We start from the raw sequence: 25,956 nt of genomic DNA on the forward strand, positions 1-25,956 counted from the left end.
ATATTCATTCATATGTCTTCAGTAGTTTTACACCAAAGCCAGCATACCATACATTCCTTACAATATACAATATCTTCACTTTTTCTTGAAGGTTACAAGGAAATCCATTGTTAAGATGTACCATAGTTTATCAGCCACTTATTGATGGAGTTCTGTCTTTGTGTGTGTGTGTTTTCTAAAATCCTATGTCCAAGTCATTTCATATTTTGGCTAATGTATCTATAGGATCTATTCCTCGAAATAGAATTGCTGGGTCAAAGGTTAAGTATAATTGTACACTTGCACTTCTTTTAGTTATTGCTAGAGTCCCTTCCGTAAGAATTGTGTCATTTTGCACAGAGAGGGATTTTTAAAAAGAGAAGGAAATGGCAACCCACTCTAGTATGCAAATGCTCAAATTTCATATAAAAATTGTTGGAAAATTAGCGCATTCTTCCAAATCACATGTTATTTATTGAACCCACACTCTGTTCCCACTGTTGTCCAAGACATGGCCTGGTACAGAGCACTCTGGTTCCTGCTTTTAGGAAACCTGCGATTTGTCTGTGGAGACATGATTCGTGAGTGAAAAACAAATGGTACTCCAAGATAGATATAGTATAAAAACAAAGAGAAAAAACCCAGCTCAAGCCCCTGTCTTTCAGAGGACTTCCCTGATTGCCCCAGGCCTCATGAGTCCTCAATCCTCTGAATTTCATTATTACTTTCAGTGACAGTGACCTTTTTCCCAGAGCAAAACTTTTGACACTTAGTCGAACAAATATGAATATACAAACAGGACCAACAGAGCTGAATGTTGGAAATACAGGCTGTGGCATAAATTCAAGCTGAATAAATTTTTTATGTAGAGTTACGTCCGTACTTCTCATCAGTGAAGTTTTACTAAGGGTTCCACAGCAAAATCAGTGCAGAAATGTTGGGCTAAATAAACCTAATGAAACAGCTCCACAACCATGTTTGATGTCCCAAGCTTACCTGGGCACAGAACCCCCCTCTCCATGGAGCAACTCATGTTAATACCCTTGTACAGAACACAGAAGAACCAATATGTAGCTTCTGTATGAATGAAAGCTCTTCTAGTTGATTAACTTGTACAGTTCTGCATTTTTGATTAACAATGTCCAATTTGTTTCTTTCCAGATTGAATCACTAAAGAAGAAGGTGCAGCAGAAACAACTCTTAATATTGCAGCTTTTAGAAAAGATATCTTTCTTAGAAGGAGAGGTAAGAAACTATGTTTCTTCATGCTGGTGTCTTCCCTACCATTAAATTTTATGTTGCTGAGCCTACCGCCGACACTTAATTAAAAATATGGCTATTTCCTGGCCTTATAAAATTGATTGAAGGTTAACTGCCAACATTGAAAATGAGGTTCTGACAGCTAGTTTTTCTTTACCATCTGACTCTCCTTATCCCCCCTTGTTACTCACCGCTGCTTTTTGGCTCCCATTTTTCTTATTCAGGAATTTTCTTAGCAAGTTGGATAGGCTGCTGATGAATACTGATAACTCCCCACATCTGTGTTGTGCTTTATAATTTGCCAAGTATTTTCACATACATCTCTCACATGATTTTCTCAACAACTTTAAGAAAGGCAAGATGAGGTTTATTCTCTCAATAATAACAACAAAAAGGCACAGGGAAGGCGAGTAGCTTTTCTCAAGGTTACACAGTTCAGTGCCAGAGCCAGGCTGAGAGACAGACTCCTCACCCAGAGCTCTTCTGTGACATCGAGTCAACACGCTTTAGAGGTGACTTGTTTAATCACTAAGTCGTGTGCTACTCTTTGTGACCCCATGGACTGTAGCTCCTCTGTCCATGGGATTGCCCAGGCAAGGATTTTGGAGTGGGTTGCCATTTCCTTCTCCAGGGTATCTTCTTGACCCAGGGATCGAACCCACATCTTCTGCTTGGCAGCTAGGTTCTTTACCACTGAGCCACCAGGGAAGCCCCAGAGGTGACTTAATTTCCCTGGAAACTTCTATGATATTTAGTATTCCTGACTTTATGGCCTTTTGAAAGGCATTTTGGGAATTTTGTGGAGGTTCCAGGGAAGGAAATTACGGCGTTGAAAGAACTTTAAGAGCTTAGGTGTTAATAGAAGTGGAAGCCTTTTGTTTTCTCTGAAGGCTTTTTATTAAGAACTTGGCATTGAGCCTCTTCATTTAAGGCTCCGTGAATCTCTCCTTGTGTGTGTCCTCTTTATGGTCCTTCCCCAGTGAGAGACAGCCCAGGAGAGAATGGGGAAGTAAGGACACAGGAAAGTAATGACAGCAATTAAGCTCCTAGTGTGTGCTGGGCGCTTTTACTTTCTGTGTCTTTTGTATACCATAGAGTCATGAGTGGATCAGGCTTGCCTAGGGTTGAGCCCTACATTCTTATTAGCTGGGTGACCCTGGAAAGGTTTCTTAGAATTAGAACCTGAGGATGATAACTGCACCTATGTGTGTGTCCATGTGATGGGAGTGCATAGAGAGTGGCTGGCATGCCTAAGCAATCAATCATTTTTTCTTTAGTAAGAGGGGTGAGTTAGATTATATTTCCTCCATTTTATAGCTAAAGAAACTGAGGTTCAGGGATTTAAGGAACCCGCCCAAAGCGACAATTATAAGTGAGTAAGCCTGAGCACTAAACCACCATGTTTGTAGGGGTGCGAGCAGGGTCTTTGTTCCCTCTGTTTCGGGGGGGCTGCCTATAAAAGTCATAAGCGGAAGCCCCTCATGGCCCAGAGGGACCTCAGAGCAGACTCAGAGCCACGGGCTCATTGTCCTGACAGCTGAGTAAGTGGACATTTGTCCTGTCCCCTGAGTCCAGCTCTAGCTTTATGAATGGAGACTTCTGTATCGAAGACTTTCCTCTGAGATCACAGCTCCCTGTGGAGGAATCACAGCTCCACAGTGAGAGTCAGAGAGCGTGTGACCTGGTGAAAGTCACGGGTCCCGAGAGAGGCTGGTTCCAGGAAGGAGACGCTGACAGGAGAGGCAGAGGGTTACCCAAGACCGTGCCCACCCTCTTCTGTCTCCCCTGGCTGGCTGTGCTCTCAAGCCGGCTCCCCTGCTGGGAAATTAGAAAATGCCCAGCGGAGGACTGTGCTTTGAGAAGAGCCTTACACATGAGTGCTTTTGATTTGGTGAACTCTCCTCTTCTCTTCATTTGGGCTGCCCAGACTCTGAGATGTGGATGTGAGTCTGCTAGTTTAGTTAGGAGGTGATCCCTGAAAGCCCCAGTGGGGAGAGGAGAAGTGAGTCAGGGAAAGCGTTGAAGGCCTCTACCGACGACCTTCCTGAGACTGCCACTGGGGACGGCTGCGGCTCACTTGCCCTGGGTGTCCGGGGGAGATGGCTCGCACTAGCTTCTGAGATATCCTTACCAGAAGGTCTGAAAGCTGGGGCATTTGTCCACTAACACCCATCAGTAGTTGGTTGAGACCTGCTCCAGGAGGTTGTGGCAATTCTGGTCTGCCCTGGGCAGAGCCAATTGGCTCCGGTGGGCAGAGGAAGCCCCCCAGGTAAAAAGTCATGAAGGCATGTCAGGAATTGGTGAGTATCCAGAGCATGGGGGTGGGGTGGCTGTGTCTGCTATGTGTATCCAAAAAGTCATTCAGAATGGTTTGAAAACCATTTCTCCTTGAGCATTTAAACACTGACTATAGATTTGGTTGATAAAATTTCCCTAAACTATTTAAATTCTACTACAAATTTAGAATGGCTAATTCCTTTTGATCATCTATCTTAAACAACAGATAAAACATATACAACATGTCAAGATTTAATAATACATTTATACTTTAACATTCTAAAATATTAAGTATCTTGGGTTTAGTTTATATCTTCGTTGTGTTCTTGGTTTTTAAGATCTTGGAAAGGCCATTGTTTCATTTATTTCAGTGTTTTCTTAGAGTTAACCTAAATGTCATTGTGACATTTTCCAGACAGTTGAACTGATCTTTCATATCCAGAGGACAAGGAATACCTTTTCTGAGCAGCAAAGCCTACAGGATGCTGACTCTTGGAGGGACACATTCTTGCTTTATGGTATAGGACTAGGTGGCTTCAAGGTGATTCAAACTCAGGACCCCTTATCATTGGGGTGTGTTGACTTATCTTTAGTACTGTTAAAAATGTATATATTCCTTATTAATACTTTACCATTCTTTGTCGGACCAGGTAGAGATTTCACCTCTTAGGAGATGAGTTTGAGCTCTTGGTTTTCCTCTTCAGGTTGTGTGAGCAGTGGATGATGTTACGAACACACTGCTCTCATCTCCTTGTTAATTGTGTGTGACCACGATGCCAGTGCATCTCTGTCTCTCTTTTCACCTGCTTGTTGTATGACCTCCAGTGCCAAGCAGTCCTTCCAAGGGCCTGCAAGTCCTGAGTGACTTGACTTATAGTTCCTTTTGTTATTTTTTCCTACTCACCACAGAAATCACAGAAAACAGACATGTAATTAACACTCTGTAAAAGAAATTACATGGCCTTATATAGGAATGCTTTTCAGTTTTAAAGATCAATAACAAATTATAACATATCTTATTATTCTCATCTTTCTTTGCTATGAAAACTTCCTTTCTCTTCACTTTATATTAACTTTCCTTTTGTAGGACATCATGAACAAAAGGGATTTGACAGACTCATGTCGCTTCCACGGTGATTTTCCCTTCTCTTACGTTTCGAAGCGCAGAGTGTCACAGCTCATCTGGGGAGAGAGTTCTGCAGTCCCTTCCCCTCCCATGGAGCAGAGCTCCTGATACCTGTGGAGTCATTCTTGCTGTTTGGCAACAGGCATTTCAGATCTGTTCCTGTTGTTGTCCAGTCCCAAGATATGATATGATACTGACCTGTTTTCAAGAGCCCTGGTTTTAGTGGAGAACAGTGCTGCTGACTACCTGGGCATGAGCATTGGTAGTGGGCTAAACTGCTGAGCTTATGTTAGGCCCATTTTATTTGTTTTGTTTTGTTAATTTATTTTTTATTGAAGTACAGTTGAATTACAGTGTTGTATTACTGCTGTATAGCAAAGTTGTTGTTATTGTTGTTGTTGTTCAGATCCTCATTCGTATATGACTCTTTGCAACACCATGGACTGAAGCACGCCAGGCTTCCCTGTCCTTCACTCTCTCTTGGGGTTTGCTCAAACTCATGTCCATTGAGTCATTGATGCCATCCAACCATCTCATCCTCTGTCACCCCCTTCTCCTCCTGCCCTCAATCTTTCCCAGCATCAGGGTCTTTTCCAGTGAGTCAGCTCTTTGCATCATGTGGCTAAAGTATTGGAGCTTCAGCTTCAGCATCAGTCCTTCCAATGAATATTCAGGACTGATTTCCTTAGGATTGACTATGTTGATCTCCTTGCTGTCCAAGGGACTCTCAAGAGCCTTCTCCACCACAATTTGAAAGCATCAGTTCATCGGCGCTGAGCCTTCTTTATGGTCCAACTCTCACATCTGTACATGACTCCTGGAAAAAATCAATGCTTTAGCTAGTGGCTCAGACGGTTAAAGCACCTGCCTGCAATGTGGGATACCCGGGTTCGATCCCTGGGTCAGGAAGATCCCCTGGAGAAGGAAATGGCAACCCACTCCAGTACTCTTGCCTAGAAAATTCCATGGATGGAGGAGCCTGGTGGGCTACAGTCCATGGGGTCACAAAGAGTTGGACACGACTGAGTGACTTCACTTTACTCGACTAGACAGACCTTTGTCAGCAAAGTGATGTCTCTTGCTTTTTGATACACTGTCTAGGTTTATGATAGCTTTTCTTGCAAGGAGCAAGTGTATTTTAATTTCATGGCTGTAGTCACCATCCGCCATGATTTTGGAGCCCAAGAAAATAAAGTCTCTCACTGTTTCTGTTGTTTACCCATCTATTTGCCATGAAGTGATGGGACCAGATTCCATGATCTTAGTTTTCTGAATGTTGAGTTTTAAGCCAGCTTTTCCACTCTTCCTATTTCACCTTCATCAAGAGGCTCTTTAGTTCCTCTTCACTTTCTGCCATTAGGGTGGTGTCATCTGTATATCTGAGGTTATCGATATTTCTCCCTGAAATCTTGATCCCAGCTTGTGATTTCATCAAGCGTGGTATTTCACATGCTGTACTCTGCATATAAGTTAAATAAGCAGGGTGACAATATACAGCCTTTCCAATTTTGAACCAGTCCCTGTTCTATGTCCAGTTCTAACTGTTGCTTCTTGACCTGCATACAGGTTTCTCAAGAGGCAGGTCAGATGGTCTGGTATTCCCATCTCTTTCAGAATTTTCTACAGTTTGTTGTGATCCACACAGTCAAAGGCTTTAGCATAGTCAATGAAGCAGATGTTTTTCTGGAATTTCTTTGCTTTTTCTATGATCCAGTGGATGTTGGCAATTTGATCCCTGGTTCCTCTGCCTTTTCTAAATCCAGCTTGTACATCTGGAAGTTCTTGGTTCACATACTGTTGAAGTCTAGCTTAAATGATTTTGAGTATTACCTTGCTAGCATGTGAAATGAGCACAATTGTACAGTAGTTTAAACATTCTTTGGCATTGCCCTTCTTTGGGATTGGAATGAAAACTGACCTTTTCCAGTCCTGTGGCCACTGCTGAATTTTCCAAATTTACTGGCATATTGAGTGCAGCACTTTAACAGCCTCATCTTTTAGGATTTGAAATAGCTCAGGTAGAATTTTATCACTTCCACTAGCTTTGTTCATAGTAATGCTCCCTAAGGCCCACTTGACTTTGGACTCCAGAATTTCTGACTCTAGGTGAGTGATCATACCATCGTGGTTATCTTGAGTCATTAAGATCTTTTTCATATAGTTCTTTTGTGTATTCTTGCCACCTCTTCTTAATATCTTCTGTTTCTGTTAAGTCCATACTGTTTCTGTCCTTTATTGTACCCATCTTTGCATGAAATGTTCCCTTAGTATCTCTAATTTTCTTGAAGAGATCTCTAGTCTTTTCCATTCTGTTGTTTTCCCCTGTTTCTTTGCATTGATCACTTAAGGCTTTCTCATCTCTCCTTGTTATTCTTTGGAACTCTGCATTCAAATGGGTTTATCTTTCCTCTTCTCCTTTGCCTTTCCTTTCTCTTTTCTCAGCTGTTTGTAAAGCCTCCTCAGGCAACCATTTTGCCCTGTTGCACTTATTTCTCTTGGGGATGGTTTTGGTCAACACCTCCTGTACAATGTTACAAACCTCTGTCCATAGTTCTTCAGGCATTCTATCAGATCTAATCCCTTGATCTATTTGTCACTTCTAATATATAATCATAAGGGATTTGATTTGGGCCATACCTGGATGGTTTTCCCTACTTTTTTCAATTTAAATCTGAATTTTGCAATAAGGAGGTCATGATATGAGCCACAGTCAGCTCCTGGTCTTGTTTTTGTTGACTGTATAGAGCTTCTCCATCTTTGGCTGCAAAGAATATGATCAGTCTGATTTCGGTGCTGATCATCTGGTGATGTCCATGTGTAAACTCGTCTCTTGTGTTGTTGGAAGAGGGTGTTTGCCATGACCAGTGCATTCTCTTGGCAAAATTCTGTTAGTCTTGCCCTGCTTCATTTTGAACTCTAAGGCCAAACTTGCCTGTTACTCCAGGTATCTCTTGACTTCCTGCTTTTGCATTCCAGTCTCCTATGATAAAATGGAAATCTTCTCTTTGGTGTTAGTTCTAGAAGGTCTTGTAAGTCTTCACAGAACCATTCTTCTTCCTCTTCTTCTTCTGTGGGGCATGGATTTGGATTACTGTGATGTTGAATGGTTTGCCTTGGAAACAAACCAAAATCATTCTGTCATTTTTGAGACTGCACCCAAGTACTGAATTTTGGACTCTTGTTGACTACTCCATATCTTCTAAGAGATTCTTGACCACAGTAGTAGTAGTAGATAATAGTAGATACTAATAGATAAAATGGTCATCTGAATTAAATTCACCCATTCCTGTCCATTTTATTTCACTGATTACTAAAATGTTGATGTTCACTCTTGCCAGCTCCTGTTTGACCACTTCCAATTTACCTTGATTCATGGACCTAACATTCCAGATTCCTTTGCAACATCGTTCTTTACAGCATTGGACTTTACTTCGACCACCAGGCACATCCACAACTGAGCATCATTTCCACTTTGCCTCAGCCTCTTTATTCCTTTTGTGGCTCTTTCTCTGCTCTTCTCCAGTAGCATACTGATCTGGGGGTGGGGGTGGGGTTCATCTTTCAGTTTCATATCTTTTTTCCTTTTCATGCTATTCACGGGGTTCTCAAGGCAAGAATGCTGGAGTGATTTGCTATTCCCTTCTCCAGTGTACCAGTATAGCAAAGTGACTCAGTTATATTCTTTTTCATTATGTTTTATCACAGGATATTGAATATAATTTCTTATGCTGTACACTAGAACCCTGTTGTTTAAAGACCATTTTAGTAGTGTCAAAATTGGGGAAAATATGTGTTTTTTTAAAGATTCTGAGGTTGCACTGACATTTTCCAAATTTATCTAGTTGTTTTGCTTTATAATACAGGGTCCTGTTGGCCACTAAGAATTTCTGTTATGTTGACCTATTCTAACACCAGGAGTTTTTATTCCTTGACTTTCCATTCTCTGCTTTACTGTAATGATGCCAATGATGGTGTTTTAGTTATCTTCAAAAAGTTTTGGTGGACAGAGCGAGTATCCTAGTCCTGTCTGATTAATAAACTAGCTGCTGCTGCTGCTAAGTCACTTCAGTCACTTCCCACTGTGTGCGAGCCCATAGACGTCAGCCCACCAGGCTCCCTCGTCCCTGGGATTCTCCAGGCAAGAACACTGGAGTGGGTTGCCATTTCCTTCTCCAGTGCAGGAAAGTGGAAAGTGAAAATTGAAAGTGATGTCCCTCAGTCGTGTCCGACTCTTAGCAACCCCATGGACCGCAGCCCACCAGGCTCCTCCATCCGTGGGATTTTCCAGGCAAGAGTACTGGAGTGGGGTGCCATTGCCTTCTCCGAATAAACTAGCTACCCTTTGTTAAGGGCCTGACTTCAGACTCTGGAGCTAGACTGCCTGAGTTCCAGTGTCAGCTCTGTCACTTACTAGTTATGTGGTCTTGAGCAAGTTACTTAACTGCTCTGTGCCTTAGGTTGTTCATTTGTAAATGGGAGTCCTCTGCACAGAGTTGTTAGGAAGACTAAATTAGTTAATACTAAGTGATTAGAAAAGTACATAGCTCCCGGTAAATGCCATGTGTTTCCTGTTTCTTCAATAGCTAGGTCCCAGGGACTCCTTCTGTTGTCAACTGATTTACATTTCCTTTTTGTCCTTCTCTTCCTCCTTCTTTTAAATAGAGAATGTAGATTATTCTGGTCCCTGAATCCATCATATGTACTTACTGGTGCAGAAACTCATTAGATTTTGCAACCCCTTCCTCCACCAGATCCCTAGAAGTTTGTGCTAGCCTGGCCCCATCAGACTAGGTTTTCATCAGCTGATTCAGAAATCTCCTTGATGCAAAAATATGCCCATTCTATTTTATTTTTTTTCCAAATATATTTTTATTCACTCATCTCTTGAAGATCAAATACCGCATCCCTTATTTCCAATATGTCTTGCTTTATGTGCTTAGTAGCTCAGTTGTGTCTGACTCTTTGTAACCCATTGACTGCAGCCCGCCAGGCTCCTCTGTCCATGGGATTTTTCAGGCAAGAATACTGGAGTGGGTTGCCATTTCCTTCTCCAGGGGATCTTCCAGACTCAGGGGTTGAACTTGTGTCTTCTGCATTGCAGGCGGTTCTTTACCTGCTGAGAAACTTTTATTAAAATAAAGTTATAAGCATCTGGCTTCATAAGGTTCATCAGCTTTCTGAAACTGAACAGATCCCATTTCATTTTTCTCTGCTGAAAATCCTAAACTTACATTCCAACTCCAAAGTCAGAGGAAGGGAGTCAGATGTCTTGGTTTTGTCCATCCTGCATTTAACGTGTGTTGTGTGGTACATAAACCTCTCAACGTGTCTGCTGTGCATTCCTGGGTCAATTATGAATTTTCCTGTGTGACACTGGGGCAGCAGCACCAGGCACCACGTGCAGGTTTTATTGGACGTGCATTCTTGTTTAGAGCTCGGGCTGCAGCTCCGGCTGCTCCCTCCCTGGGGCCTCGGGAGCTGGGGAAGGAGGTGGCTGCCATTCATCTGTGACATAATTTCCCAAAAATGCCAAGAGGTGCCACACCAGGTCCTTCCTTTCTGGAAGGCGCACAGCCTCCCAAGTTCCTGGGTGGTCTGCATTTCACAGCTCAACACAAGGTGGTGGTGTTTGAGAGTAGGAAAACCCTGGAACCTGATTCTCAGTCCTGGAGCAATCTGTTCTGCAGCACAAGCCAGGCAGTCAGCCAGGGCTGCTCTTTAGTCATAGCCTGTGAGGCTCAGAGCAGAGTGTGTTTGCTTTCCTGCATCAAGACCTACCTTTTAAAATTATTGTTTTTTTAAGTATTTCTGTCATCCCGCTCTAATTGTCCTCCTGTTGCCCATATTCAGGCTCTCATCATCCTTTTTTAGGTCCTGTCAACCTTGTATTAATTCATACAAATAAAGCTGCAGCTTTCTAAAGTGTATGGTGACAGATGTTAACTAGACATCCTGCCCTGATCATTTTATAGGGTGTGCAAACACCAAATCATATGTTGGATACCTGAAACCAACAGAATATTATATGGCAATTAAGCCTCCATTTTTAAGAAAGTATGTAATTTAATGAGTGTTGATGGTTGTATATACCCGTGAAACCACCACTGCAGACAAGATGCAGAACGTTTCCATCGCTCTCAAGATCTATTTCCCTTTGCAGTCCATCTCCCTCCCTATTCACCACCGGGCAACCAGGGATCTTTTTTTGGACTTGTTTGCATTTTATATAAATAGAATTGTGTAGTTGTGTGCTCTTTCATGTCTAGTTAGCTTCTTTCACTCAGTGTAATGATTTGAGATATATCCATCTTATATGCGTTCTTTTTTTGTGGCAGGATATTTTTATTAAGATACCACAGTTTATTTCTCCATTCCTTACTGATACTCATTTGGGTTGTTTCTGGTTTGGGGCTATTGTGAATAAAGCTGCTGGGAACATTACTGTACAAGTCATTATGTGAACTTAGGGTTTCTTCTTTTTTTAAAGTAATTAATTTATTTTAAATGAAGCAAAGATGAATAATTTTAATGATAAAAGGTACAATTCACAAAAAAGATAGACATCATAAACTATTAGACACCTTAACAACAAAGAAACAGACACATAAAGCAAAAATCAGAAGAAATATAAGGGAAAAGAAAAAATATCTAATCATAGACATACTAACATTTCCCTGAGAATATTTTATCAAGTACAGAAAAAATGAGAATAGGGGCATCTTGAATGATGTCGTTAATGATTTAAATATAACAGATTTCTATTTAATTTATATTAATCATATCCTACATAAATATATTTAAAATTTTATCTCATATGTTATTAGAAGTCCATAGGACATTTAGAAAAACTGGCAAAAAGGTAAACATCACTAAATTTCAAAAAGTTTACAAAATTTCTTTTTTGTGTGTGTGATTCAGTTATACATATACACCTATGTTATTTTTGAAATTATTTTCCATTATAATTATAGGTTATTATAAGATATCAATTATAGTTCCCTGTGCTATACAGTAAACCTTTGTTGCTTGTTGCATATTTATTTTTTAAAATTAGAAATCTAGCATTCTATTCACACTAAGTCAAGCAGTTCAGTTCAGTTTAGTTGCTCAGTCATGTCCGACTCTTTGTGACCCCATGAATTGCAGCACGCCAGGCCTCCCTGTCCATCACCAACTCCCAGAGTTCACTCAGACTCGCGTCCATCGAGTCAGTGATGCCATCCAGCCATCTCATCTTGTCGTCCCCTTCTTCTCCTGCCCCCAATCCCTCCCAGCATCAAAGTCTTTTTCAATGAGTCAACTCTTCGCATGAGGTGGCCAGAGTACCGGAGTTTCAGCTTTAGCATCATTCCTTCCAAAGAAATCCCAGGGCTGATCTCCTTCAGAACGGACTGGTTGGATCTCCTTGCAGTCCAAGGCACTCTCAAGAGTCTTCTCCAACACCACAGTTCAAAAGCATCAATTCTTTAGCGCTCAGCCTTCTTCACAGTCCAACTCTCACATCCATACATGACCACAGGAAAAACCATAGCCTTGACTAGACGGACCTTAGTTGGCAAAGTAATGTCTCTGCTTTTGAATATACTATCTAGGTTGCTCATAGCTTTTCTTCCAAGGAGTAAGCGTCTTTTAATTTCATGGCTGCAGTCACCATCTGCAGTGATTTTGGAGCTCCCCAAAATAAATTCTGACACTGTTTCTACTGTTTCCCCATCTATTTCCCATGAAGTGATGCAAGTGGAATCTAAATGTCATAAATTTTTTAGTTAGGAAAAATTTCATAAGTTTTCTAAAATATAGATTATATAGATTATACATATGTATACAAAAGCTTTTCTACTATACTTGATAAAGGCTTGAGAAAGAACATTAAAAAGAAAAGAGATGGAGAAGTTGGGAACCATAAACTAAATGAAATGGGAGCACTGAATATGAAATAGAAAAAGTGAAACAAACTAGATAAAAATAAAAGATCTTCATAGTCCAGTTATTTTTAAACATGTCTACTCATTAGAAACATATCTGGAGTGCTGGCAAAAACAGCAATACCAGTATTTTTCAGAAAATTCCAAAATAATTCTCATATGCATATGGATTTTTTAAGTGATTACAGGTTTTTCTATTACATGGTAGTTTTGGTGATACAGAATTCTGTAATTTTTCTGCTGACCAATCATAATACAATGGTATTGAGTAATAGTTACATACCCTGGTGGCTCAGAGGTTAAAGCGTCTGCCTCCAATGCGGGAGACCCGGGTTTGATCCCTAGGTTGGGGAGATCCCCTGGAGAAGGAAAAGTCAACCCACTCCAGTATTCTTTTCTGGAGAATCCCATGGACAGAGGAGCCTGGTAGGCTACAGTCCACGAGGTCGCAAAGAGTTGGACATGACTGAGCTACTTCACTTTCTTTCACAATAGTGAAAGATGTTTATCAGTTTTCACAATCAATAACAAGACAAAAAATAAAAAGATAATTACAATTGCAAGCCATAATGGAAACATGATTAACCTAACAATATAAAATAATTACATACAATTTGGGGGGTCAAGCAGAGTGATGTGGTAAGTGAAAGTGCAAACGTGCACATGTTTACATCGGCTCAGCCAGTCTATGTCTTTTGGTTGGTGTATTTAAATGTAAATGGTTACATTTAAGGTAATTATCCATATGTATAACCCTATTACCATTTTCTTAATTGCTTTGGGTTTATTTTCTGTAGGTAGGGCTTTTCTGTTCTCTTGTTTTAGGCCTAGAGAAGTTCTTTAGCTTATGTTGTAAAGCTGGTTTGGTGGTGCTAAATTCTCTTTAATTTTCTCTTATCTGGAAAGCTTTTGATTTCTCCATCAAATCTGAAGGACAGTCTTGTTGGGTGGAATATTCTTGGTTGTAGCTTCTTCCTTTTCATCACTTTAAATATGTCATGCCATTCCCTTCTGGCTTGTAGAGTTTCTGTTGAGAAATCAGCTGATAGCCTGATGCGAGTTCCTTTCTATGTTATTTGTCATTTTTCCCTTGTTGCTTTTAATATTTTATCTCTGTCTTTAATTTTGTCAGTTTGATTACTATGTGTCTCAGTGTGTTCCTCTTTGTGTTTATTCTGCCTGGGACTCTGTGCTTCCTGGACTTGGTTGATTATTTCCTTTCCCATGTTTGGGAAGTTTTCAGATATTATCTCTTCAAATATTTTCTCAGGTCCTTTTTCTCTCTCTTTTCCTTCTGGGTCCCCTATAATGCTAATGTTCATGCATTTAATGTTGTCCCAGAGGTCTCTTAGGCTGTTTTCATTTCTTTTCCTTCTTTTTTCTATATCCTGTTCTGTGGCAGTGATTTCCACCATTCTGTCCTCCAGGTCATTTATCCATGCTTCTGCCTCAGTTATCCTGCTGTGGATTCCTTCTAGTATATTATTGATCTCTGTTTGTTTGTTCTTTAATTCTTCTAGGTCTTTGGTAAGCACTTCTTGCATCACCTCAATTTTTGCCTCCATTCTTTTTCTAAGATCCTGAATCAACTTCACTATCATTATTCTGAATTCTTTTTCTGAAAGGTTGCCTATCTCTGCTTCATTTAGTTGTTTTTCTGGAGTTTTATCTTGTCCCTTCATCTGGGATATAACTTTCTGCTTTTTCATGCTGATTAACTTTCTATAATGTGGTTTTATTTTAGTTGCTGTGGGATTATGGTTCTTTTTGCTTCTTCCGTCTACCCTCTCTGATGGAGGAGGCTAAGAGGCTTTTGTAAGCTTCCTAAAAGGGAAGGACTGGTGGTGGGAAAAACTAGGTCTTTCTCAGTAAAGCTTTAATCCAATTATCTGCTGAAGGATGGGGTTGTGCTCCCTTGCTGGTAATTTTTTGGCCTAAGGAAACCCAGCCCTCGGGTCTATGGGCTCTATGGTCAGGTTGGTGGTGGCCTCCAAGAAGGTTTACCCCGAAGGTGACCTCCCCAGACAGCTGCTGCCAGTCCCATGCACCTCCCCCCGCCCCCGTCCCTCTGGGGAGCCCCTGCTGACCCACACCTCCACAGGAGACCCTCCAACACAACCAGGTGGTTTTGGTTCAGTTTCCTGTGGAGTCACTTCTCCTCTCCTCTGAGTCTTGGTGCACACAAGGTTTTGTTTCATCAGAGACCCTGGAGTCTCTGGTCCCCCAGTCCTATGGGAATTTTGTAATCAAATCCCACTGGCCTTCAAAGTCAGATTCCCTGGGGATTCCCAGTCCCTTTGCTGGGTCCCCAGGCTGGGAAGCCTGACATGGGGTTCCAAACCTTCACAACAGTGGGAGAACTCCTTTGGTATTATTGTTCTCCAGTTTGTGGGTCTCCAATGGAGGTGTGGGTCAGCAGGGGCTCCCCAGAGGGTATGGGATTTGTTTTTATCATAATTGTGCCCCTCCTACCATCTAGTTGTGGCTTCTTCTTTGTCTTTGGATGTGGGGTATCTTTTTTGGTCGGTTTCAAGCGTCTTTCTGTTGATGCTTATTCAACAGCTAGTTGTGATTCTGGTGCTCTTGCAGGAAATGGGCACAAATCCTTTTCCTCTGCCATCTTGAACCTGAAGCCGGGTTTATTCCTGTTGAATACATTCCTAGTAATGGGATGGCTGGGATGTATGGTAGATAAAGGTCTAACTTTTAAAGAAACTGTTTATCAAAGGAGTTTACTTTCCCACCAGAAGTTGGACTGTTCCAGTTTCTCTGCATCCTCACCCTTAATACTGTCAGTCTTCTTAATGTAGCCATTCTGGAAGGTATGTGGTGGTATCTCATTATGGTGGTATTTCCATGGTCACCAGTGATGCTGAGCATGTTTTAAGTGCTTATTAGCCATTTGTATATATTATTTTTTGAAGTGCTTGTTCAGATCTTTGACCCATTATTTCATTGAGTTTTACTTTTCTTTTTTATTGTGTTAAGGGTTCTTTATGCATTCTGGATACCAGTTCTTTGTCAGATATATGTATTGTGAACATTTTCTCCCATTTTATGACCTGCTTTTTCATTTTCTTAATGATACCTTTTGGTATCCATTTTTATTTTTGGTAAAGTTCAATTTATCAATTTGTTATGGTTTCTGCTTTTTAGTTCCTAAGAAATCTTTGCCTAGGCGTTTTGCTTTTAGTTTTAAGATCCATTTGGAGTTAATTTTTGTGTTTTGTGTGAAGTAAGGCTTGATATTGTTTTTTTCACCATAGATATCCTATCATTTCTTTTTAATGCCTCTTTATTCTGATATTGATCATTTGTCCCCTTCCACCCTTCTTTGATCAATCTAGGTAGAGTGTTATTAATTTTGCTGTTTTCTTTTTAAAATAAAATAGCTTTTGGCTTTGTGGATAGAGAATATTATCTGTTTTCTGTTTTATTGAGGCCGTTTGCTCTGATATTCATTATTCTCTTCCTTCTAATTATTTTGGTGTTACTTTGCTCTTCTTTTTCTAGCTTCTTGAGGTAGACCTTAGGTCAGCGATTTTAGACCTTTCTTCTTTTCTAATACACGCTTTTAAATCTATGAATGTTCTTTCCCAGCTCTGCTTCACCTGCAACCTACAAGCTTTAATAAGATGTATTTTCATTATCATCCAGTTCAAAATATTTTCTAATTTCCTTTGAGATTCTTCTTTGACTTATCAATTTAGAAGTGTGTTGTTCAGCTTCCAAACATTTGTGGTGTTCTTAGATATCTTATTGTTTTTTATTTCTAATTTAATTGTTATGGTCCTAGAACATGCTTTGTATGGTTTTCATTCTTTTAAATTTAGTTTGACTTGTTTTATGGCTCAGCATATGGTTTCTCTTGGTTGACCATTATAAAAAAATTCATATTCTTCTGTTTTTGTGTGTGTTCTATAAATATCAATTAGATTTAGGTTCTTGATAATATTGTCTGGATTATTTATGATTTTCCTGGTTTTTGTATAACTGTTCTCTTAGTTGCTCAGAGGGGGTATTAAAGTCCCTTGCTATGATTTCAGACTGTCTATTTAATTTTGTTTTTTACTTCATATATTTTAAAGCTCTCTTATTAGGTACATACAAATTTTTGACTGTTGTGTTTTGGCATGAATTGATCTCTTTATTATGAAATATGGTCACTACCTTTGTTCATACTCTTTGCCTTAAAGTCTCTTTTATCTGGTATTATAATTTCTGTACTCTTTAAGTTTATTGTTTGCATGGTATATTTTTTCCCATCCACTTATTTTTAACTGATCTGTGTTATTTAAAGTACATCTCCTGTAGACAATATATAGTTAGGTTTTGTTTCTTTATACATTCTGATATTTTTATACTGAAGTATACAGTCCATTGACATTTAATTTTTATTGATATGGTTGGATTTAGTTCTGCCATTGTTTGTTTTCTGTTTAGTCCCTCTGGCTTGTTTGCTGGTTTTGTTCCTTCTCTTGCCTTTTTTTGGACTATTCCAACATTTTTTAGAATTCCATTTTAATTCATCCATTCATCAATTGGCATTGTGTCTTTAATATTTGAGTGGTTGCTCTAGGTACTATAATACACATCATTAAGTGTTCACAGTCTACTTAGAGGTAATATTGTACCACTTACTATAAAATATAGAAATCTTGCAGGGTCCATCAACCCTTCCCTCTGCTGTCTGAGTTACCTGAGTTATCTATATATTACTATAAACCCACAGTATATTGCTAGAAGTTTTAAGTTGTATGTATTTTGGAGAAATTAAGAGAAAATAATTGTCTTTTATATTTACTCATATAGTATTTATTTCTGATATTCTTCACTCATTCCTGAAAAATCTGAGTTTCTGATACCTCTCTTCAGGGTGAAGAATTTTTGTTTAGCATTTTGTGTAGTGCAGACCAGATGGGGACACATTCACTTAGTTTTTCTTATTCAAAAATAAGGCCTGTAGTTCACCTTCACTATGGAAATATATAGAGAGTTCTAGGTTGACAGTTTCCTTCATTAGTATTCAGTCTCGCCTGGCTTTCATAGTTTTTGATGAGCAACCTTTGGTAATTCAGATTACTGTTTCCCTATATGTAACAGGATGACTTTCAAGATTTTTCTTTGTGTTTTTCAATAGTTTGACTGTAATATGCCAAGGTAGGTTTCTCTTTGAACTGGTTGTCTGAGTTTGATGAGATTCTTGAATCGGTTATATTCAAGAATATATATTGAATCAATATATAATCAATATATCGGTTATATATATATATTCAATAATATATAATCAATATATTGGTTATATTCAATTCTTGAATTTATATAAATTTATGTCTCTTGCCAAATATGGGAAAATTTCAGCCATTCTTTGTTTTCCCCAAGAACCTGGAGATGTACTACTGCCCAGCCCACTGCCCCCACATTAGTTCTTTGAATATTTTTTCTGCTCCAGTTTCTTCTTTACTTCTGTGATTCGAGTGTCCCTATGTTAGGCTTTTAAAAATTGTCTCACATTCCATGAAGTTTCATTTATTATTTTCAACATTATCTTATCTTGATTGAATGACCTCTATTAATGTCTTCAAGTTTACTGACTCCTTCCTTTGGCATATCCATTTTTTTCTTAGGGCAATCTAGTGATTGATCTAATTTCAGGCATTGTATTTTTCTGCTCAAAAGTTACCATTTGTTTTCTATTTATATTTTCTATTTGTTTTTTTTTTCCCTCCTTCATCAGTGATGTGCAGGAAAATAGACTTGTAATTGTTTTAGAAGGTAAAGAATCTGGTTAGACCCAACTGCATCCTGCCTTGCTATGGTGTGTGATGGGTTAGATCTCAGTTCAGTTCTTTAAGCCTTGGCTTCATACTGCTTTCACTTTGCTCCACATGTACATGGTTCAGGGGTCTGCTGGAGACTGGAACTGAGTTTATACACAGAATATAGAATTTTAGTCTTTTCTGACCCTTCCATTTTGGCTTCCCTCTCACTCTTGGTAACACTTCTATCCCGTAGACTCCTACTGTTTTTTTTTTCCCTACCAGACAGATGATCTTTCTACCCAATTTTTACTGTGTTTGTGCTGCCTCCACTATGACTATTCTGCTCTTGGGCAAAGCTGCAAACAGAAACAAAAAAATCACAGAGAACCCAGCCAATGCTTGTCATCTGCTCCAAGTTTTAACTCCTGTCTAAAACTTACCTGTCCTTCAGTCTCTGAAGACCTCAGTTGTTGTTTGTCTTCTGTCCAAGGTTGATAGCTATTCTTTGCACGAGTCTCTATTTTTTAAATTAAATAATTTATTTAAATTGGATGATAATTTCTTTACAATATTGAGATGGTTTTTGTCATACATCAACATGAATTGGCCAGAGGTATACATGTGTCCCCCCATCCTGAACCCTCTCCCTCCCCATCCCATCCCTCTGGGTTGTCCCAGAGCACTGGCTTTGGGTGCTCTGCTTCATGCATCAAACTTGCACTGGTCATCTATTTTACATACGGTAATATATATGTTTCAATGCTATTCTCTCAAATCATCCCACCCTCGTGTTCTCCCACAGAGTCCAAAGTCTGTTCTTTACATCTGTGTCTCTTCTGCTGCCCTGCATGTAGGATAGTCATTACTGTCTTTCTAAAGTCCATGCTGCTAAATCACTCCAGTCGTGTCCGACTCTGTGTGACCCTATAGATGGCAGCCCGCCAGGCTCCCCTGTCCCTGGGATTCTCCAGGCAAGAACACTGGGGTGGGTTGCCATTTCCTTCTCCAGTGCATAAAGTGAAAAGTGAAGGTGAAGTCGCTCAGTCATATCCGACTCTTAGCGACCCCATGGACTGCAGCCCACCAGGCTCCTCCGTCCATGGGATTTTCCAGGCAAGAGTACTGAAGTGGGGTGCCATTGCCTTCTCCATTCTAAAGTCCATATCTATGTGTTAATATACAGTATTTGTGTTTCTCTTTCTGACTTACTTCACTCTGTATAATAGGCTCCAGGTTCATCCACCTCATTAGAACTGACTCAAATGCATTCCTTTTTATAGCTTAGTAATATTCCATTAGGTATATGTACTACAACTTCCTTATCCATTCAACTGCTGATGGACATCTAGGTTGCTTCCATGTCCTAGCTATTGTAAATAGTGCTGCAGTGAGCATTGGGGTATATGAGTCTCTTTCAATTCTGGTTTCCTTGGGGTATATGCCCAGCAGTGGGATTGCTGGGTCATATGGCAGTTCTATTCCGTTTTTTAAAGGAATCTCTACACTGTTCTCCATAGTGGCTGTGCCAGTTTGCACTCCCACCAACAGTGTAAGAGGGTTCCCTTTTTTCCACACCTTCTCCAGCATTTATTATTTGTACACTTTTTGATGATAGCCATTCTGACCAGTGTGAGATGATTCCTCATTGTGGTTTTGATTTGCATTTCTCTAATAATGAGTAATGTTGAGCTTCTTTTCATGTGTTTATTAGCCATCTATATGTCTTCTTTGGAGAAATGTCTGTTTAGTTCTTTTGCCCACTTTTTGATTGGGTTATTTGTCTGGTATTGAGCTGTATGAGCTGCTTGTATATTTTGGAGATTAATTGTCAGTTGCTTCATTTGCTATTATTTTCTCCCATTCTGAAGGCTATCTTTTCACCTTACTTGTAGATTCTTTCGTTGAGCAAAAGCATTTAATTAGGTCCCATTTGTTTATTTTCATTTTTATTTCCATTACTCTAGGAAGTGGGTCATAGAGGATCTTGCTGTAATTTATGTCAGAGAGTGTTCTGCCTATGTTTTCTTCTAAGAGTTTTATAGTTTCTGGTTTTACATTTAGATCCTTAATTCATTTTGAGTTTATTTTTGTGTATGGTGTTAGAGAGTGTTCTAGTTTCATTCTTTTACATGTGGTTGACTAGTTTTCCTAGCACCACTTGTTGAAGAGACTGTCTTTTTATCCACTGTATATTTTTGAGGAGGCTCTATTTAACTGCTTACTTCTATATACTAGAAGTGTGGCTCTGACTCTACCTAGAAAATTGCAGTGACCTCCTTGACTGATCTTCCTTCCTTATAGTTTTATTTCCTCCCAATACAGTTTTCACTTGGAGCCCAAGTGTTTGAAGTAAAATTTGAGTTTGGTCTCATGGGCCTGGGTGTAGAGGCTTGGTAGTGGCATACACAGCCCTTCATAACCAACTCCTGCGTCCCTGTGTACTACAGTCAGGGGCCTGTTCTCAACCTAGTATTCTTCCATAATTCTGGATTACTCATTCCTTTTATTTCCCTTACTCTCTGTCCCTTGCATAACTCCAGAAAATCTTCACAGACAATCCAGTCCTCCATTCTGAGTTAGACATCCCCTCTGAAGTGCCCCCATGATATGAGACTTAGGTCCCCCTGGCATGAGACTTAGGAGTTTGTTCTGTTATTTTCTGCTTAGATGTCTGTACCCCCAAAAGACTGAACTCCTCAAAGGTTACAAATTATGCCCTATTTCTTTAGCTGCCAACTTCCTCCCCTCACTTGATTTTATATACTACCTGATTCCCAGCAGATACTCAGGTTTTTTTTTTTTTAACTAATAGTATTACATTTTTAAAAGTTAAAGATTTTCATATCAGTGCTTCAGTGAATAGCTGATTCAGCGTTTGAACCCAGGTCTCCTGCACTGCAGGCAGATTCTTTACCATCTGAGCCACCAGGGAAGCTTGACTTGTACAAGAGTTCCTTTGAAATAGAACAAAAGACTTAGGACTATAAGTCCACTACTCACTGTATACCAATTGGGGTACATTTGCTAACCTTGCCTTTTTGCCCCTAACTATAGGTACTCAGCTCAGCATTTTACAGAATCCTCATGATTACAGTCTAATGAAACAGTGGGACTGTTGATTGTTAATGGGCAGGCCTCTCTTTCTATATGAATGGGAGAGTTCAGATATTGTTGGTGAAGCAGTGTGTGTGTGTGTGTGTGTGTAAATGGTGGTTAACCCCTGGCAGTTAGCCAACACCATTCTCCCAGAGCACCAGGTGACAGATGCCGAGCTCACAGATCAGTCATGGCTTGTCAGCAGCTAGGGAACCTGGAGTGCCTTCTCTTCCTTTACGCCGTTTCCCATTATCAGAAGGGATTCCTAGACCTTTACATCCTGCAGAACGGGAGTCTGCACCAGAGCTGCTGCTTTGCACCTTGTTATCACCCATCCAGAGCAAGAGCTCTTTCAGAACAAATGAGCTTCTGTTTCCAAATAACTTTTCAACTTTCATGTGTTGTTGAGTGTCTTAGAATACAGTGCCTTAGCTTCAGCATCAGCTTAGAAAAGACAAATGCTTATTTTTTTCTGATTATGCAAATAAAACACTCATTCCCTGGTGGCTCAGTTGGTAAAGAATCTGCCTGCAATGCAGGAGATCTGGGTTTGATCCCTGGGTCAGGAAGATCCCCTGGAGAAAGGCATGGTAACCTACTCTAGTATTCTTGCCTGGAGAAGAATCCATGGACAGAGGAACCACAAGTTACAGTCCATAGCGTCACAAAAAGTTGGACATGACTGAGCGACTAACACACTTCAAAGGCATTTATACATTTATTCAATACATATTTATCTTGCATATACTATATACTGTGTTTTGAGGAATACAGTCAGGAGCATAGTTATGGTTATTGCCTCATGAAAATTTAGTCTAGCATTACAGAAAATACATAGAACTTTAAAAGAGAAATTAAAAAATCTCTATACACAGAGATAACCACTGTCTGAATTTTTAAAAAGGTGTGTCTTCCTGTCCTTTGGGTTTTAGGCAGCAGCACTTCATCTGTTTTCATTTCAATATCCTCAACTCTCTTGCTCCTTTGTCCTTCATTTCCCCCACGGGGCAAATTTCCAATTCCTGAGCATCTAATCAACCTATGTAATGTTTGGCTCTGGCCTGGAAAAAAAACACTATTTCAGAATGCTAATTTTAATCCCAAGGAGCTTGTTCTACTTTATATGTTTGAGATTCTGAATTTTCCACACCTACAAAGTACTAATTATTAAGTTACAGAGGTATTTCCCTCTAAATTAAGTTAACAGACTTAAACTCATTTTATAGTTTAATGAGGGAGTTTTAAAACATGAGCTGTACCTTATTTATAATTACAAAAAATGTGATAAATATCTAAAGGTCATCAGTAAGAGACTAGTTAAATAATGTAGATCCATACAATGGAATGCTATGAACCCATTAAAATAGTTTGTTGACATAAAAAGAAAACTAATAAACATGGAAAGAGTCACAACACATTGTTGAGTGGGTGAAAAGCAGCAAATAATGGTACAGAGTAGGATATTTTGTTTTGTTTCCATTCAGGTAAAATTGGATACATACGTATGTCCATGCACATAAAGCTATTTGTAAGAATTCAGTCAATGTATTCCTTCAATTCCTACTGTAGAAGAGGCACTTAAAAATACACTGTGATAGATGTCTGTGTCTAGGGAAAATCCGGATAATACATACAAATTGTATCATATGTATTTGTGGGGGAACGCATTTGCTTTACTAACAGCCCTTTTCCCCTCATCTCTAGAATAATGAACTACAAAGCAGGTTGGACTATTTAATAGAAACCCAGTCCAAGACTGGAGTGGAAACCAGAGAGGCTGGAGTAGGCTGTGATCTTCTACCCAGGTATTTAAGAATTTCCTATTGTTCCAACTCAAATTCCCCTTTGACTCAAGAAAATACTTTCACTGTGCTGTTATTCCCAGAATTGCATTCTTTCTATCAAAAGTATTTCTGCAAAGAGAAGTGGTGGCTGCTGAGGGGTCTGGCTGGATTTGTGGAGTGGGGAGGCTGTGCGGAGGCCTAGGGCATGCATGGCCCAGGGGAGACCTGGGGAAGCCACTGCAGAGAGATGAGCCCCATTAGCAAGTGTGTGCATTTGGTCCTTCATCTGTTCATTTATCTGCTCATTCGGCACACATCTGTCGAGCACCTCCCCTGTGCCAGACAGTGAAGATAAGGAGAGGAATTAGACTGGGTTCCTGCCCCAGAGTGCAGGCTGCAAGGGAAATCAGATGTACAGGCAGACATTCTCAACAGTGTGAGAGGGCCCTGTGAGGTGCTTTAGTAACAGAGTAGGGAGACTCTAAGCCCTGCTGCTCCCTAGTACTGTAACAATGTTGTCATGCACTAGACCAGATTCACAAATACATCATCTCTTCAGTCACAAGCACATCAACGGGAACTATAACCTGGTTTGTTCAGCTGTATTTCTGAGCTAGAGGACTGAGCCATGTGTTGTTAAGCTGCTCACAAGCCCAGTACCTGGGTCTCTCCCTAGTCAGGTTAGCGCCTGTGACCCAGCAACCCACCCCGTGTCTCTAGGTGCTCAAAACTGTGCTTGGCTCCAAGAGGACAGAAAACAAGTGCATACCAAGGGCACTGATGGTACATGGCTTGTGACTTGGGTAACCAGAGTCACAAAGTGCCATACCCTTCTACAGGAAGGTGTATTCTTGTATGGTTAGGGGCCTGTGTGTGTGTGTGTGTGTGTGTGTGGTGGTAGATATGAGTAGGTCAGGAAAATGGAGACTCCTGGCTTAAATGGTTATATCCATGGGGAACAGGAATGAGCTGATCGCCAAGCTGGGCTGTAGAACACCCAGCTCTCATCCTCAGGGTTAGGAGCTGTGGGACATGTTCAGGCTGGACTCTTGTAAGCTGGGACCTCCGTTTCCTGACCTGGTAAGTCAGCGAGTTGACCAGGTGACTTCTCAGCTCTAACCAGTTCTCACACTGTAGAACAATGTCTCATATCCCTGTTTATTCATTACTGATGTTGTCTTTTTTGTTCATTAAAATGAGATACTTGCCATTCTCAAAATATTTACCAAAAGCAGGATTAAGCTCTTTTAGTTATTTTTTTGAGGTAAGTCTCATTTATGTTGCTTGTTTTTTGGTTAAAAACAAGGCAATATTTTTCATTCTGATACCATTAACAGAAAATGTTTAAAAAAGAAGGGAAAAGAATGTATAAATAGACTCCAGGTCTCATCAGTGCAGGGGATAAAGTACTTGATAAAAATAGGACCCAAAAGAATGATTGATCATACCCAGGGACAACTGTTAAAATATAAATAGGTTGGCTGTTTTCCTCTTTTTTTTTTAATTTTTCAAGAACCAAGTGGCTTAGTCCCCTCTAATTGCCCACATAATAAATCTTATTTGGTTGAGACGGGTACAAAACTATGTCTGAAACCAATAAATTGTTTGTTTTCTAATTCCCACATTTTGGCCTAAAACAGGGTTTTCAATTTGTATGCGGAGGGATAGCCTGAAGCAAACTTTTATGGCTAAGTTATGAAACCACAAAGCGGTGTTCATAATGGAAGTGCTGACAGACCCTTAACTTATGGCCGCGCTGAACTTGGAAGCCACTTCAGTATCTAAAAGCAGCTTTTCCATAAATGTAACATTTGGTTTCCCCCAGGATCCATCTTAGCACTTTAACTACCTGGGGCAATCAGCAGAGGAAATGAAAACTACGTATCCCCATTTCCGAAAAGGCAGGGTAATCTTTCATTCTTTCTCTCACAAGTATTTATGAAGTGCCTACTATGTGACAGGCGCCGTGCACGTCTGGGGGGCGAGGAGCACAGCCTCTTGAGAGGTGAGGTGGGGCTGTGGTTTCCCACCTGTGCTTTTTGGAACTGTGCACTCTGTGCTCAGGCTCCAGGAGGGGGTTTGGGGTGGGGGCGATGAGGTAAGCAAGGAGCTGGCCTGTGGGGACTGTCTCCCCTCACAGAAAAAACACCCAACCTGAGAAACTCAGTTTTTAGTGTGTTTTATATGTTAGATTCCAAGTAAGATTTTGCTTGAACAAAGAGCTCTGTAGTCACAATCAAATGGGAACCCCCACCCCTGGATCTAGTCTCCCTGTTTTACAGACACCAAAACTGAGGCCCAGAGAGATACAGGGATTCCTTAGACGCCACAGAGCCAGGATTGGAGCCATACTTCATAGTTTTAAAATGCTCAGTAGAGATTGCTAAATTGTGTTCCGTATGTTCTAAAAGAATCCCTGGTTCTCACTTAAGACTTCAAACTGGCATCTAACTAATAAGATTCCATGGTGTTTTCAAGACTATTTTAAAAAACAGGCTCCCCAAATATCTTAGATCCATAAAAAGTAATGAATTAAGCCTGTTATGCAGGTGAGTTTTGTTCTTCCTTCTGGGTCTTCTGCCATACCCTCCAGCTGGGAAGGTTTAGGCTGGGGGGTCCCTGCCCAGCCAGCTGAGAACAGCCCTGCGCCAGTTACTCAGTCTCCTTTAAGCCTCTGTGATTTCCTCCTTACAGTGGAAATGATGATGACAATATCAAATCATATTGGACTGTTATGAGAATTAAAT

General features: G+C 40.2%; 1 protein-coding gene across 2 annotated transcripts in view; it reads left to right on the forward strand.

Annotated features, from left to right (window-relative positions):
• LOC120853037 (myocardial zonula adherens protein) overlaps positions 1–25,956 on the forward strand; it is a 116,657-nt gene that overhangs the window by 73,473 nt on the left and 17,228 nt on the right. For both annotated transcript variants that reach the window (XM_040226613.1, XM_040226616.1), the window contains 2 exons: positions 1,141–1,224; positions 23,130–23,230. In XM_040226613.1, the coding sequence (XP_040082547.1) occupies positions 1,141–1,224; positions 23,130–23,230 (185 nt within the window). The remainder of the gene's footprint in view (positions 1–1,140; positions 1,225–23,129; positions 23,231–25,956) is intronic.

The sequence above is a fragment of the Oryx dammah genome, unplaced genomic scaffold, assembly GCF_014754425.2.
Source record: "Oryx dammah isolate SB20612 unplaced genomic scaffold, SCBI_Odam_1.1 HiC_scaffold_26, whole genome shotgun sequence".
Classification (NCBI taxonomy): domain Eukaryota; kingdom Metazoa; phylum Chordata; class Mammalia; order Artiodactyla; family Bovidae; genus Oryx; species Oryx dammah.